Below are 17,037 nucleotides of genomic sequence, written 5' to 3' on the forward strand. Positions count from 1 at the left end.
GGACCAGAGCATAAGTGTGAGGGCTAAACTGGCATGTATCTGTCATCTGTTTAAAACACTCAGTGCATTATGAAATGATGACAAAGGAGGGCTTGAAGGGCTGAATTGCTGAAACACTATATCAAGCCTTTCAAAACTACTTAGTGCTGAGTTGATGGAAGACAACTCCACCAACCCCACCCTAAATCTGTATTTTGGTAGAAGGCAAAACTGAGTATTCGGTGCAAAAAAAAAAAAAGTTGGATTAAAGAATTGAGAGAAAAGTTTGTTTCTGGTCTTCAATAACATTGACTCAGACCCTAAATGTATCATTTAAATGACTTGTAGTCATTACACTCTGTTAGTAAGACTAATATTTAGTTATTTTTTGGCTAACAGAGTTGTGGAAAAGTTGAACTCTCTCAGAAATACAACTCAGTGTAATGCTATATTCCTAAAAGACATTCTGCTGTCGTCCTAACGGGAGTGTCTTATCTCAGGCACGCCACCAAGTGAGTGAGTAAGGTTAACAAGAAAGAAAAAAATGCATGGCTCAGTAACATTATCTCCTGCATCAAATGAAGTATAATTGAGGCAGAATGCATTTAGAGATTAAGAAACTGGTCATAGATTGTGTGTTCTTGCATGTAAGTCTTAGGTGAGATGGTGAGATGTCGGCATGTGCAGGTCTCGATAGAGATCACTAGTAGCAGTGTGGGGAGCTTAAGCAGGATGGGACCTGTTGGTGATGAAATCAGACTCTTTGGAGGATTATTTGTAAATGAGAGGCAGAACAAGTGAAATGAAATAGTTTCATCCTTCGAACCCTCTGACGTCAAAGACAAAAACACCAACAAGCCCTAGCTCCAAAACAATAAGTCAGACGCACAATCACACCTCATAAATGAATGAATGAGAAAAAAAAGCCAAAAAATAGAAATGACATATTGTGATAGCCTCTGGGTCACGGTTAGGACCAGCACCCACGATCCTTATAAGGTGTGGGTGTGCACTCCTATGGCTAGAATTTCTACATACTTTTCTACCTAAAGCCAAGCTTAATGTGATAATTAATGTATGAGAGTTGGATTAAAAGGTAACGTTTTCACATTTTCTACTTTCTGAAATGTTGCTTGTCTCTCAGAATATCAACAACCACAGAATCCCAAACCCTAAACTCTTGACCCCCACCATTCAAAATACATTTCCACTCAGGATAAAATATTTGCCTATAACCTAACCTATGATCAGTGACACAGATACTGCAGCAACTAAATAAATAGATAAAACAGTTGACTTCATTATTTGTTGCACTTTGTGACCAAATAGGAGAGATAAATGTGCTAAATGTGACAAATTACTTGTGCTGTTGGAGGTCTGCAAGGTGGAGTAAACAGTATGAAAATCCAGTCGGATGCACGTGACTTGAATCAAACCAAACCCCTGCCATTCAGACGGCACTTCCACTCAGGACGTGTAGGTGCAAACCGATCAAACGGGTGAATGGAAAAAATTGCATCATTAATGATTTTGATAAGTACAGTAACAATTATCATCTGCAGCTGCCAGCAGCCACTGAATTGATCTCAGTCTTGTGTTATATTCAGTTGTTTTTCATCGCTGGTAGTGGTTAGATTTATTTGCAAAGCCTCTTGTTTTTCTCAGGAAGCCTCACACTGAGAATTACAGCTACCATTGTACTCGTATTTAAACCCACTGCTTTCCACTCTGTGTAACTCTCTGAACTTGTCTTTCTCTTTCTTTTTTTTGTTGTCCTTTAAGCCACTTTTATTAAACTCTGCCGCTTACATTTTTGGCCTCTGTGCCTCCCACCCACACTTTTTAATCACTCCAAAGCTAATGTTTTTAATTTATTATTCATTTTGAAATTTAGCCCAGGCTCTTAAAACGTCTCAGATTGTCAGTATGTTTACTTTTTTTTCTTCTTCTTGTGGTGGTTGCTTGTTTTCTTTTCAGCTGTTGTTGTGTAAGAAGGAAAGCTTGGTAGTGAAGGTAGAGAAAAGACGAGGCGGAACGAAAGAGGAGGAAGAAGAGTGAGTGACACCACCACAATAAAAACAGCGCCAGTAAAGCCTGCAGAAATATTAAGAAATTCAAACAATAACCATGGATTCTCCCTCATTTGTTCTGGTGAATTTCTGTCCAGTGTCCAAAAACCAAAGACCCTGTGTTTCTGTTGGGCTTGCAAATCTGCCCACAGCATAGTTACAGTATGGAAAATAGTGCAGTAAATTAAAAAAAAGCCTCACGTTTGCCTTTTTCTACTGACAGTTTCTAATCTCTGTGTTCACTGAGGGTCACACATGCCGGCTGATAGTGTCCAGGGCTCTTATGTAAATAAAAGCAGTCCATTTGGCCTGAGTGAGCTGGCTGCTCTTTGATACTTTGGCATGTGTCCCCTGTCAGGCTTGGAAGCAGAGCTAATGGCATTATCCTATATTAGACTTTTGGCTGACACGCGCTCATCAGGGGATGGAAGCCCACGAGGCTCACGCTCTCATCAGTATATCAGCACATGGAGGCCTACATGTTAAAGGTAGCAATGTTATGAGGTACTGACCATGTGATAGCACGGGTAGTGTGAAGCTCCCAGATATACAATCTGCCCATCTCTCTTTTCCTTTGTTTATTCGTTTGCTTTTAAATATAATTTATGAATATATTTATTACATTATTTACTGCAACATGGAATGGGAAATTTAATTAGTTCATTGTGTAATACAAAAAGTTTACAGTTTACCTTTAAAATGACATCTGTTCTCTTGGCTAGAGTTTTATTTATGCTGATAAAAGCTTTATACTGTAAGCTAAAGGCCACGGGGAGGACTCTCCTTTAAGAGCAACCGACCTCCGGCAGAACCAAGTTCAGGGAGGGGCAGCCACCCCATCAGGTGAGGGGTGAGGGGAAAGAGGAGCACGGGGAAACTATGACAACAAACGGGATAAAAAAAGGATCTATGAGATAGATAGTAAGCAAAAGATAACGTTGTGGCATAAAAATCCATGAAGAGTTCAAACGGGTGGTGGAGAGGAGGTGCTGTGTGCATCACAGGAGGCCACCCAACAGCCTGAGATAACATTCAACATAAATAGGTGCTGTGAACTGCCTCTTAGAGCTTCCTGACTTCTTTGTTTTCCTGCCCGTAGCGCTCAGTCCCAAGCCCTTTAATTACTGAAGATATAAATCTTTGAAAATGGTTGACAAATATTTAACACTCACACAGCACTAAATTGTGCATTTGTTAGCCACAAATCAATATAGATTTAGTGTAGCAGTGTGTGTTTACAGCAGCAGGAAAGTGGATTTCTATGGCACAAAGAAACATGATACATCAGGCTTTGACTTGTATATACACAAACTTGCAGGAGAACAAACTCCTCGTTTTGCCCGTCTGAAAAATACAGATATCAATGTCTTATTTTTGAAATTCTGCTAATCATACTGTAAAACTTTTTTTTTGCAGACTCATTCTCTCTGGCTGGAGATCCTCTGGGAGCCTGGAGGAGGATGGAGCGAGGAGGGGAGAGTCCCATCACCCAGGACAGTCCCGAGCAGAGGGGGGGCAGCCCAGATCTCAGCGGCCTCCCGCCACCGGGGAAGAAAGGCCGGTTGGAGCTCAACGGGAGTCCCACTGGGCCACGAATACGCCACAACGGAGCCCCACTGAGACCCCTCGGAGGTAAGGCTCATATTGATCACGAGGCGTGAATAAAAGAAAGCAAATTTCTATCAGAAGATAGATTTTTCAAAAAACAAACACTACTTCTAGAGTCTTGGCAATCAGGCAACAAAGAAAGTAACTTGTACTGATGCATAAATTATTAGCACGTTACCCCCAAAATTGGCTTTTCCTTTTTCAAAATATAGAAATAGAAGTCATAGAAATACATTAATTAGTTTGGATTAAACTGTCAAAGTTAAACGCTGTCATCTTTTATTTAATGAAAACAAATGATCATCAAGCTATTGATTACTGCAATTATTTAAAATCCATAAATCCCTGAGTTTGTGGATCATTCGATTATAAAAAAATATATATCAGAGAAAGCTGTGTGATCACGGTGTCAGAGGTTTTAAAGCGCTTACGTTAATCAAACCCCAAAAGCAGCTTTTGGCTTTACAGTGAACCACATCCCGCCCATGAGTGGAGTTTGGCACAGTGTGCCATGTAGTAATGTGGCGGTGCTGAGGGGAGATGCTCAAGCTGCTTCTGTCCAGTTAATGTATAAGTCTGGGGGGAACGGTATAACACAGGCTTACCAAATAAAGGAGATTGCTCCATATAAACAAGATTTATACAAGTCACCGTGGCTTATTGATCCCTGCATTCATTGTCAAAGTTGGTTCTTGTTAATGTGCAGCTGCACGAGGGGATGCAGTTCCCCGTCTGTGTTTTGGGGTTTCATGTTGCCGGGTGTTTGCAGTTTTTTTAATCTCTTAAACTCACTTTTACACACTTTGTCTGGTTGAGATTTTAAAACATTTGCACATCATGAATTTCAATTTACTCCTTTTATTCATTACTCGTTTTATGTTAACTGAAAATTCTAATGACCAAGATATTATTTGAAGTGTGCACTTTGATATCAAATGAAGGTATTTAGTTGAAAACAGGCTGGATGAGATTTGGTGGTGTACTTGAATGAAAATGTAAAATTGTCAGATTGCAAAGCTGCTCTGGAGCATAGAGATAAGTAAGTGAAAGAGCAGCTCCTCGTGGACTACAGAGCTTAGTCTAGACAAAACATTCAGAACAATCAGCCTGATCTTTGCATCTTTGGGACGCCCCACACCGTTAGTTATTTAGGTCACGATGTGTACCCTCTTACTCGCTCTGGGAAAATTCAGGTCAGAGAATTATTTTCTTTTTTTAGAGTCTCTGTATTAATGTTTAAATGATACATGTTATGAGAATTGTGAGAATTACTTTTTGAGTACCACTAAAGGGAAAGATGGAAACACTGTTTAATTTTAGGGTCTACATAGTGGACCTTATTTGCTTTTACTTATTTTCTGCCATGTATAATATAATTCAAGTGTAATTCTATTTTATTTATATAAATAAATAATGAGCAATTAGTAATGTAGAATGCAAAAGTGAAAATTTGCTAGACTTTATGCAAATTTGCATCAAAAGTCATGCTGCATATTTCTGCAAAACTCTAGGATCCAGCATAAATATCTGTGGCTTTGAGCAGTGCTTGGCTACAAACTATGAGTTTGTAGCGATGAATCTGCGTGAGGTTTTTGGAAGAGCAGCTAACAAATCAACAAGAAGCTCAGGTTTGACCACAGTAAGAAGAGAAGAAGAAAGAAAGTGTTGAAGCAAGAATGGATGATAAAGTGTAAAAAAGGAAGGAGACAGGGGGCGGGCTTTTCTGAGCTGAACGGATGGATGGTTGGTTGGACTGCAGTAATGATGGGTTGTTTTCAAAGACAGGAAACTCAACGTGTCTCCTCCAAACCACTGCTGCCATGAGGAGGGGGCCACACACACACAAACACCATATGTCCACCAACTTCCAGGCTGCGACACTCACAACAAAGAAAAGCTGCCAAGATACACACACCCCCTTCCACTGCTTGCATACACATATCTTATTTTAATATCCCTGTTCACTCATCCCTATACATATTAGAGGGATTAGAGGTTTGAGGCTACATCACATCGTCCAAACCAGATCATACAGTCGGCGGGCAAATCACAGGACACTGCATATGAGAGAAGACAGATTGAGGTGGAGACGGAGGAAAGAGCGAGATAGAGGCAGAGAGAGAGGGAGAGAGGAGTGCTGGTCGGAGGGAGCTGCTCTGTGTTGACAGTTATATTTCCCTGTTGGGGGAAATTCACTTACTTGAATTGGCATGGTGCTCCAGTGTGTAATTCACTCCATGAGAGCCTGGAGGACTGGGAGCAGAGTGATTAATGAGGAGGAAATAGAAATATAGAAATTGACTGATTAAAACAACGGGTGGGATGGATCGGGGTGCAGGGGGAGCTAATGCTGCATGCACCCTAAAGTGTTTGTATGGATGTGTGTGTGTGCCGGGAAAAGGAGACAAGCATGCCTCCGTGTGTCTGTGTGTGTTATTGTGTGGTATTCATGCAGTAAAACACACGCCATGCTGAGCATTATTAGTGCTGGGATGCTGTCTAATGCCACAGTCCGTCATTTCTTCAGAGGGCTTTAATTAATTGCTGGTTGACAGGTGGCCCAAAACCAAAAGCCTTTTAGGAAAAAGGCGGATATTGGAGAGGACGGATTGATATTCCACTAAAGAGCCGAGAGGAAGAAATTTTGGGATTGGATTCTTACCTTAAGCAGATAATGAAGAAAGAGGAAGAAGCACATGAATAATCAAGACCTGGATGACAGTGTTACAGGGGCGTCAGACAAAAAGTTTGAGAGGAAACAAAATAAAAGAGAACTACAGGATTTTAAAATAAAAGGCATCCACCAATTAGCCGTGGAGTAAGAGAGACATCAGCTGTTATCGTCAGAAGCTGTAGATGTTGTCATAAGTCACTCAGACCTGTAAGGCTTATATTTTTCTGTCTTTAAGCCTTTTCTCCAAGCTATTTAAAAATGAAATCCATTTGGTTTAATGCAATCCAGTTCAGATTACAACATTTCTCACCTTAGAGCCCCTTTAACCTACTAAAATTGAAACATGGCAGTATTACAGAAGAAAACTAACAAGTTCTCCTTCAGCAGATCTTTTTCTTTAGTGAGAAAAATCCAAATCTTGCCTACTGAACTTCAGCTCTTTCACATGCATGAACTGCTGCTCAGTGAAGTAGGTGTGAGTGTTGAATTGTTGGTTTTAGACAACAGACAACCCCAGCTCAGTTCTGAAGAGAATGTGACAGATGAAAATCATGCAGATGCTGTTAGTCTGTCACTGTCTCTATCTATCTATGTGTATATATGATGTGATAAAAACTTTAAACTTGCACATGTATTGCAGCGATGTGGTTCAAAGCATTGCTGCTGATGGCATTAAAACCAAGTCAAGGATTTTGCTTTCATGAATGCATGCATGCGCGTCTGTGTATGCGTGTGTGGTATTAATGAGGGACAAGAACTTCTTCACTTGATGAGCGCAGAGAGAAAGTTCTCATAAGACAAGATAAGCTTCCACACTGTTAGTGAAGGGCATGATAAGTGTACAGGAAATAGATGTGATGGCCTTTGGAATGTGTGTGTGTGTGTGTGTGTGTGTGTGTGTGTGTGTGTGTGTGTGTGTGTGTGTGTGTGTGTGTGTGTGTGGTAGAATTTTCCAGAGAATCTGGTTTGAGTTTTTCACCTGGTTTAAATTTGCATACTCGAGAAAGACTTATCATGTTAATTCAAGAAGCTGTGACCCTACACCTCTCTTTTACCATATATTAATCATCTTTTGCCACAGCTCTTCCACTTTTTCTGGTTGCGACACTGTTGTCACATTTTTATTTTTATGTTATTAATAAACTAAGATAAGCAGCTGCTGCTTTCACCCTTAAGTCTTTTGTATATTGGTTTTGCATACGTGCTATGGGAACCATTATTATGACTACTTATCTAATAGTCCGTTAGATGAAATGCCTGTGAGCGTGCAGCGTGCAGGGAACAACACTGTTAGAGTCTATGTAAGATTGCATATCATTTTCCATTCCTAGCTGGTTGTCGCATATTGAGAGTTTCAGGTGTTGCAATACTCAACAGTGTGAAAGAAAAAGGATGAATTGATTACAAGCTTAACCCGCAGTGAATATAATCCACATGTTTTCTATCTATGAGGGATGAAATGCCATGTGATCGCAGACAATTAAAGCCAGGCATTAAAAAATCTTCCTGTTGCTTTTCTCCTTCTTCTTTTTATTGTCCTCCACAACAGGTCTGATGATTCCAGTCTTCTGTGTGGTGGAGCAGTCAGATGGAGGGATCCAGACAGACGGATGTGAGGGACGAGAGGAGCACGCAGAGTTTGTCCTGGTCAGGAAGGATATACTCTTCTCTCAGCTGGTGGAGACAGCTCTGCTGGCCCTCGGGTACTCCCACAGCTCTGCAGCACAAGCCCACGGTCAGTCAAAGACATGCTGTTACATCTGTAATGCGCCTATTCTCTCCATGTTTTAAAAGACACACGTTCTTACACTGAGACAAATTCTTGAAAGTGAACGGTGTAATTGTATAAGACACTTGTCAGAATATCTACATGCTACACTGTATAAATGTGACTGTGCTAACGCTAACAGGTTTGCTGTCCTCTCAAAGACCAAAACCCCCAAACTAAAGTATAACTACGCAGCAAATGATTATTTGTTTGTCAGCCAAGACGCAGACAAACCATCAAAGTTTGAGAGCATGAATGGGCAGAGTATGAGTTTGGTAAGCCTCAGGCTGCAGTAGGTTCATACATAAAATACACCTGTTCATGTGTGTAAAACTAGATTATATATTACAAATATGCTGCAAACAGCTATCTCAAAGGCAAACCTACATCTGTTTCCAGTCTTTATGCGAGGCTAACTAGCAGCTAGGTAGCTGCTAACTAACTAGCAGCTAGTTAGCCTTTCATGTAGCCTGAGATTAATACTTGTAAATGAGTATTCCTCCTTAACTAAGGGTTAGAAACTAAATAAGAGTGATGATTATCAGTCATTTTTAGTCTATTTGAAAAGCTACAACAAGCAGCCTATTAGCTTAGCTTAACGTAAAGACTGGAAAGCTCAAAGGTAGCCTAAAATGAGTGTAACTTAGATTATTAATAGTGTTATAACAGTTGAACCAAAAAAACCCTCCTTTATCAAATTCAAAATCAAACTCCAGACATTAAGTCAACATCAAAAGGAACCCAAACGCAACAACAACGATGCTGCTAAACAAAGTAAAACACTAGGTAAATACAGAAAGACTAATCCTGTCACTATACTATTACTTAGATTCTTAACATGCTATGTCATGCTGACTCTTGTTGATAGCATGACAAAAGTTTCACTGAGGCTCACAGTGTAAACTATAATACTGTGTCAGAGTTAAATGTCCTGCAGCTCAAAGGTCAAGACAAGAATGAAAGAAGACTCTCCCTCTAATCAGTGGTCTGAGAACAAAAGTGGATGTGAGGTTGCCTATTTGGAGCAGACACTGAACTATTACAGTGGCAATAAGCTAAAGAATGCTTCAAAAACACAACTGAAGCACAGACAGAGCCTGTAAAACTCATTAAAGACACAACAAAGAGCTGGACAGGAATGTCTCCCGAGACAAAAATATATTGTCTATGTGTGTGTGTGCGTGTGTGTGTGTGTGTGTGTGCGTACAGTATGTGTGAGAATGTTTATGAAGCAGAGAAAAAGAAAAAAAACTATAATTTATTGTTGCACACATGGTAGTCATCTGAAACAGGACAGTGTCATTTACTGCTGTCTTTTCTCAAGTATGCAGAATATTCCATCTGCGGGAGTTGCCTCACATCACTATAAAATGGTAACAACAGAGTGACAGTGAGCAACACAGCTATTGCAATACTTTGAAAATGGTGGGAGATCCCCATCTGTTTGAAATCTCGATTGTTTGTGTGTGTATGCATCTGCCATATAAGGTCCTGGTATTCAGGACAAAAAGAAATCTTGTTTTGCATATCGTCCTAAATATGATACATCATCTGGTGACCGCATATGCTACTGTTTGTGCAGTAGCATATGCAGCAATGCATGCAATATTAATAATATAGTATAATACGTTTTTTTCTTTTAAGCTGACCTTCCTGTAGGAGTTTAATTTAAATGATCTGATTTGCTCCACTGTACATGTTTGGAAATCACTGTCCTATAATATGTCTACTATAGATTTCTGTGATTTAACTGACTGTGCCTGCTAAGGTAGCTCACAGCACCAAAAAACCAGATGAGGATAAGTCTATACAGGAAGTACTGCTGCATATTCAGGTTAAAAAAGATGACATTAAATAAAGAAAACTAAAAAACGGCTTATGTGAGTTGTGGAAATCTGGATCTAATGTTTACAGTGTTGCAAGTAGCCATCTCTAAGCTGGTTTATTGCTAGCTGATGCTCCAGGCTGTGGTTGTTCAGGTACAGCTGTGGTCTAAAGCAGCAGTCCCCAACCTTTTTTGCGCCACGGACCGGTTTATGCCCGACAATATTTTCACGGACCGGCCTTTAAGGTGTCGCGGATAAATACAACAAAATAAAATGGTAAATGGCCTGTATTTATATAGCGCTTTACTAGTCCCTAAGGACCCCAAAGCGCTTTACATATCCAGTCATCCACCCATTCACACACACATTCACACACACATTCACACACTGGTGATGGCAAGCTACATTGTAGTACCGGTACTGAAAAAAAGAAGATTTATTCATAACACACGTGAAAAGACCCAGGAAAACAGAGTTAACGCTAAAAACGATAACAAAATAACGCTGAAAACCGATAAAAACCCTGGAAACTATACATTTCACACCTGAGCCTCAACTCTCGCGGCCCGGTACCGGTCCGAGGCCCGGGGGTTGGGGACCGCTGGTCTAAAGCTTACATACGCTCATCACAGTAATTTGGGGATTTTAATGATTTCTTTGAACGGTTCTTTTTCTTGGTGGTATAATTTTACAACATACATCTTTAATGACTTGGGTGCATAAGTTAGAATTTATTTGGGGTTTTCTTTAAAAGTATGCATATAGGCTCAAATAAACACACTCACTTGAATCTTTTAATAAATGGCTGAAGTGACTTGTATTTTCACGAGGCCAAGTCCAATTAAATAGTGATTATGAGTGACTAAAACTGGTAGTTTCTCTTTGCCAACAAAAAAAAAGAGATTTGTTTGCTAGTACTCACTGGATTAATCAATACACAAAACAATGGGAAAATCACTGGAACTTGGTATATGGACTGGTTCTCATATACTGCTTTACTGCTCCACTTGAACACTTTATACAACATATCTCATCCACTCAGTCACACTTGCATTCATAGAAGCACTTTTTTGTGTAATTTCTTTCTATCTAACGCTCACACTCTGATGGTGAAGATGCTGAACTGCCGATTTGCACAAGTTGGAGCAATTTCTAAACAATGCCAATTCCATGATGATCACTTCAAACAGCTGCATGTACGTACATGTCATTTGGATGTGTTGCCACTTTGCCAAGGTCTTGAAAAAGACGAAAAACGAAAAGTAACTGGCAACCCAGAAAACCCCAAGATGCAATGAAGTCGACACTGCTGGAACACCAGTATCACCAGTATCACTGACCACAGTGAAGCATGTTTTGTGCCATGTATAAGTACATGACACAAAGTAGATGGAATATTGAAGGTGAAGAAGGAATGCCTCCAAATTCTTCAACTTAACAGGTAGAAAGTTGAAACTTTGACTGGAATTATGCTAGAAGATTGTTAATAGCTATCAAGAGAGGTGGAATTTGAAAAGGAAATATTAGTGTGAGCCTGTATGCAAACCCAAAATAAATTCAAACTTCTGCACCCAATCCTTGATTTTTCAAGTCACTATAGATGAATACTTTTTTGAGTGTGAGTGAACTTCTGACCACGGCTGTGACCCTCTAATGTCATATGTCAGTCAACAGTAACCTTTGCTCTCATTGGAAGTTGGTTCAATTGCTCACCTCAAAGTCAGATGAAGTCACTGACTGTCACTGACATCTCTGTGTTAAAGCCTGCTAAGATGTTTCCATCAGCTCAATTAGTTATAATTGCAATAGCTTTCTTTGGTGAGAAAAAATAACAATGGAAAAATGGAACATCTTAATCCCGCTGTGTATTATTAGTGGTAAAATGAAATCATATAGAAAGGCCCAGGTGATTTGAGAGTGTAGAAAATATTTTATTTCCTTTATAAGATAATAGTGAGGTGATCTTAAACCAATTGGCCAATCTGCTTCACTGATATTAGTCTGTTTGTATTCAAAGTGTAAAGAAGAGCATTTATAAACTGATTGTTGTGAGCTGCTTATGCTGCTCGTCTTTTGTTCTTCTGGTTGGAAAGATTCAGAGCTACAATTGAAGCCTTGTTAAATTAGTTAGAAAAATAAACTTTACTCACATGCACATCATCCAACACTGATGCACTGAAATAGCACGCTAACTGCTATACCAAGTGTTTGCTGTGGTCTGCAGATGAATGCCATTAGTAGCATCAGGGGAGTAGTATCAGGGGAGGTCTCTCTCTGTCTGTCTCATCAGTGTGCATGGAAAACAGTGAGACCACATTGGTCTCCTGTCCACATCAATGAACAAACAACAATAAAAAAAAAAAAGCTAGACTGAATGGGACATCCCAACTCCACACAAACTAAACTCCTGCAGCTGACTTGAGCAACGTTCACGTGTTACTTGTAAACTCTCTTTAACCCCTGCAAGGATCCACTGGCATAGAATCGCACTTAAACTGGCATGCACGCTTGGCATGGAATACCATGTAGTCATGCAGTATCACAGACACAACACACTCTCTCTGTTAGACACACACACACACACACACACACACACACACACACACACACACACACACACACACACACACACACTTCTCCTCAGCTTCTCTCAAATGAATACTTTTTGTTTTTTAAAACAAGCGTTTATGTTAAATGAATAATTTCTGGCTTAAATTATACATTTTTTCCCCTGCGGTCCACAACCAAAATTACACAGAGTCCCAGCTATTTTCTCCCTGTTTGAATTGTGTCCTGCATTCTTGCGTCCCGGCGTTGTATTTAAAGTCCCCGGCAAGGACCACGGCCTTTCTTTAATTAGCTTAGCCCAGTAATTAACTGGGAGATATTGTTTATTTCAATTATAAGGGTTTGAAGGCTTTTATAGATTGGATGAGAGCAGACCTGTATTTTAAGGATTTAGTGAGCAAACAGTTAACAGTGGTCACTGAGAGAGAGCGAGAGAGAGAGCATTGTTGCTGTGCCACGTCTAACAGGCCAAAAAGGGTCAGTGCTGCAGAGCTGCAGTTTACTGGACATATGACTTTAAACTGGCTGTGAATTGCTTCTGACAGCATGTCGTTACATTTTGGACACCACTTTGTTATAACACATTCTTATCAGTTAAAAGCTAAGCTTTACTGCTTAATAAATTACTTATTAGTGCTTTGTGAATCTGTGAAAAGCAATTATTAAGGACACCTTTTGATTTGTAGGTTTGCCAGGTCTATTTTCGACCCTTTTATTAGAAATGATCATAGCAGCCCTTGCAAAAAATGTTTGATTTACCGAAATGAGAAAATTTTGCTTTTTGCAGCTGGCGAGTCACAGACAGGATCATAATAAAATCAGCGTATTAGTCAAAATTCACAAGTACAATATGTATCTTTAAAGAAACTTTTCAAAGGTTTTACTGCAACTGTGAGTTGAGGTTAAGAAAAGATCCTGTTGAGTTTAAACACACAGAGAGCCCACAGTGACCTGAGACACAACGTGTTTATTTACATAAAACCAAAATCATCGTCTTTTTTTAACTGAAACCAAACCGAGTCTTTCCATTCGAGAGCTCCATCCCAAACACCATCTAGCTTTAAAGTCATGTCTGTGAACATCACTCTAAAACTGGACTCACTGCTTCATAAAGGCAGATGATCAAAATCAGTTTTTAACTTGTTAGTATTTATCAGGCTAGCAGTGAAACACTCGGGGTAGTGTTAGGGTCATGGTTGTATTTTAGCCACACAGTCCATAACCAGTTTGCCCAAATATTCCACATAAATGGAAATTTATGTATCCAGCACCATCTCGACCTCTAACTAGGTCACAGGCAACCTATAGGATTGTAAGAGGAACACAGAGATAGAAGTCAGCGTACTACCTACAGACGACTGAGTGTATGCTGTGTTTGAACAGTTGCAACTTGCAGTCAGGATTGTCTTTACAACCAAACCTGAAGCCTTTATATCACTGGCTTGTTGACAGAAATAATAATTTTACCTCATAGAATATGTAAGTTTAGATATCTTTCAATTTGAATGCCAAGACTTTGGAGAACGATAAAGAGCCTGGTGCCTCATAAGAGTTCATGATTGTATATACTCAATCAGTGGCACTGGCAATAACCCAAATCCTAGTTGTGAACTAAAACCCCAAATTTTTTGGAAAAAAAATATAACTTTTGAGAGTGACTACTTTGTGGTTCCCAATTTTCAATACTTGGGGGAGTGAAAAGGAAAAAAAATACATCCTCTGATTTCAAAGGGTTAGGATTAGGGTCATCACTGGTGAGAACGTAGAGCTCAGAGAGTTCTGTATCCAGTGAGTTGCATCATAAGACCAACTGGTGCCGTTACTGAAGCTTTCGCTCCCGCTGGGCCGTTAGAGTAGACAGAAGACGTGTTTCACTCCCTGAAATGACAGCCTGATGGATTTTTATTTAGAGGAGTACCTCAAATGATAGACATCAGAGTCTGACGTGTGCGGTTTCAGTCAGTGTGTTTCCAGGGGCAGAACCTGGAACCATTTTCGAGGTCTCACATGTGTGTGCCGGCTTCGGCCTCTCTAAAATGCCGAATTGGATTAACATGTGTATATCTGAGTGTGCGCGCGCATAGTGGCATCCAGTGGCGTGCAGGGCTGTACGGGTGTCGACACAAGGAGTCAGAGACATTAAGTGTGTGTTTGGATTTGCATTTGTGTGGATGGGCACCCTTAGACATGAGCCAAGCCACCAGCCGGCCACATAAAAGCGTGTCTCTGGGAGGCGGAATTTTAATGTGGAAATGGGAACAATGATTTCTACTTTTAAACGTAGACGAGAAGCAGAGCCCATTGAACAGCAGACCAAAAAAAAGAAAAGATGAATCAATTATTAATGTATTTACCGTCACACTGAGCGTGAGTGTGTGAGTGTTTGCATGTGAACTGCTGCATGCATGCGTCCACGTCTCTGCATGCTGTCATGTGTCCTGTGTGAGTTTGTGTTTGTCTGCTTATTCACCCGTTTGCTTCCACCCAACTTGGCATCAGTGGAATTGTTGGCTTGTTCTCAGATGTGCTGATGCTACATGCAGAAAATTAGTAGCCAGGGGGTGAGGCTGTTCTCTGCTGCTGTTGTTGTTTGGGTTTTAGAAAAGAACATGTCACATATTATATAGTGCTGCATTATTTCCGGTTTGATTTCCTCCCTTAGCTCGTTTTCCCTCTTCTTTATTGCGTGCCACACCCTCATTAGTCTCACCTGTTTTCTTCCACACCTGTTCCCTGCCTGTGTCCAGTGAGTTGATCACATACCTCTCTGTATAAACTCTGCAGTTTCTTTCTCCTAACAGATCACCTTGTCTGTTTAATTGGGTCTTCGAGCAATCCCTGTATTCCTGATGCATTTCTTATTTTTCCCATGATCCTTTTGGGCTGTGAAATGGAGATTGCCCTTTGCCTGCTCCCTCACTGCCAGCCTTTCTCTACTTCTGACTAAAGATTTGGATTTTAGACTTCTGTGTATCTTGCATTTAGCTCCTCTGCCTTGCCTTCCTTATACATGTATTTTTATAGGCGCACAATATACATGCGATTGCATGATTGATGAGTGCAGATTTTAAAAGCGTGATTGTTCATTTCTTTTAACGTTGCATTAACATTTTCCGTTAGAAGCACCGTAAGCCTCCCTCATCTGAACTGTGCGTGCACGTGTGGGAAGTGAGAGCACTCCAATCTTTTTAACCTTCTTTATTGCTTCTGTCTGCATATGTAAACATGTTCTTAGCAGATTCAAAGCCGTATGACCATGAGGCAGTTTTAACTTCCATCTTTACGCCTTTTCCTCTTATTTACATCTTTGTTCTCGTTCCTCTAATTCCACGTCCGATGATGGCAGGTGGCTGCTCTTTCCCAGGCCTGCTTCTGCAGACGTCTCTTGCTATCATCACCAAGTGCTGCTCACGGGATTGGCTGATTGTTGGAACTTTCTCTAATATCATAGGGCCTCTACTTACAATATAAGGCACCTTAAGATGACTGTTGTTGTAATTAGCACTATATTGATGAGACTATTTTGAACGAGGGAAGCTTTCAGATAAGATAGTCATTGATTGGCCTGTTAGGAATATTAGCTTGGATGCCATAATTGAAGAAATCCAAACATATGGATGCGTGGCATTTCTGATACATTTGATTAAAACTTGGTTTATTGTACGTGAAATAACTCAAGAAAAAAGCATTTTAGAAATACAATTAAAGCTTTCATATAGAAAAAGAAGCTTTTTCATGTGCTGCAGATTCACTTTAGCTCACTGTGCTGCTAAAATCTAACTATTTAGTTCTGTTTGAGTCCTTAAATGTCTCCATGCTGGTCTTTAGCTCCTCTAGGGCAGCGGTCCCCAACCCCCGGGCCTCGGACCGGTACCGGTCCGTGAGTCGTTTGGTGCCGGGCCGCGAGAGTTGAAGCTCAGGTGTGAAATGTATGGTTTTCAGGGTTTTTATCGGTTTTCAGGGTTATTTTGTTATCGTTTTTAATGTTAACTCGGTTTTCCTGGGTCTTTTCACGTGCGTTATGAATAAATCTTCTTTTTTTCGGTACCGGTACTAGTTTTATTTTGTTGTATTTATCCGCGACACCTTAAAGGCCGGTCCGTGAAAATAATGTCGGGCATAAACCGGTCCGTGGCGCAAAAAAGGTTGGGGACCGCTGCTCTAGGGTTCTTTTCCTCCCTTAAGGGGGTTCAGACTTTTTTGTGCATAGGGTTTTAATGATGCTCTCTCTGTATGACCAAATAATTAACAACACAGCTCTGCCTGAGTGGAATCAAAGATATAACTGAGCTGTAATCACAGCTAAAGGAGAGAGGGAGATCAGAGAGGACAACTCAGAGAAAGGCGGGAGGAAAGGACAGGGGGAGATATGGAGGAGAGGTGGGAGGGAATAAGGGGATGAAAAAAGAGAGCGAGAGAGCGAGGGAGCTTCTCAGGACCCGTCTGGATCTCATTTAGAGGATAGTAATGCGATTAGCTTTGTTTAGTTTTCACAGCTCCAGCCAGTCCGCATGAAAAACCCATGTGAGTGAGTGCGATACTGTG

At 40.5% G+C, this 17,037-nt stretch overlaps 1 protein-coding gene across 5 annotated transcripts in view; it reads left to right on the top strand.

Moving 5' to 3' along the window:
• satb2 (SATB homeobox 2) overlaps window positions 1–17,037 on the top strand; it is a 57,437-nt gene that overhangs the window by 16,011 nt on the left and 24,389 nt on the right. For all 5 annotated transcript variants that reach the window (XM_082507615.1, XM_082507617.1, XM_082507616.1 and 2 more), the window contains exons 3-4: window positions 3,465–3,680; window positions 7,880–8,065. In XM_082507615.1, the coding sequence (XP_082363741.1) occupies window positions 3,465–3,680; window positions 7,880–8,065 (402 nt within the window). The remainder of the gene's footprint in view (window positions 1–3,464; window positions 3,681–7,879; window positions 8,066–17,037) is intronic.

The sequence above is a fragment of the Aulonocara stuartgranti genome (genome assembly GCF_965226115.1).
Source record: "Aulonocara stuartgranti genome assembly, chromosome: 16".
In the NCBI taxonomy this organism is placed as follows: Eukaryota; Metazoa; Chordata; class Actinopteri; order Cichliformes; family Cichlidae; genus Aulonocara; species Aulonocara stuartgranti.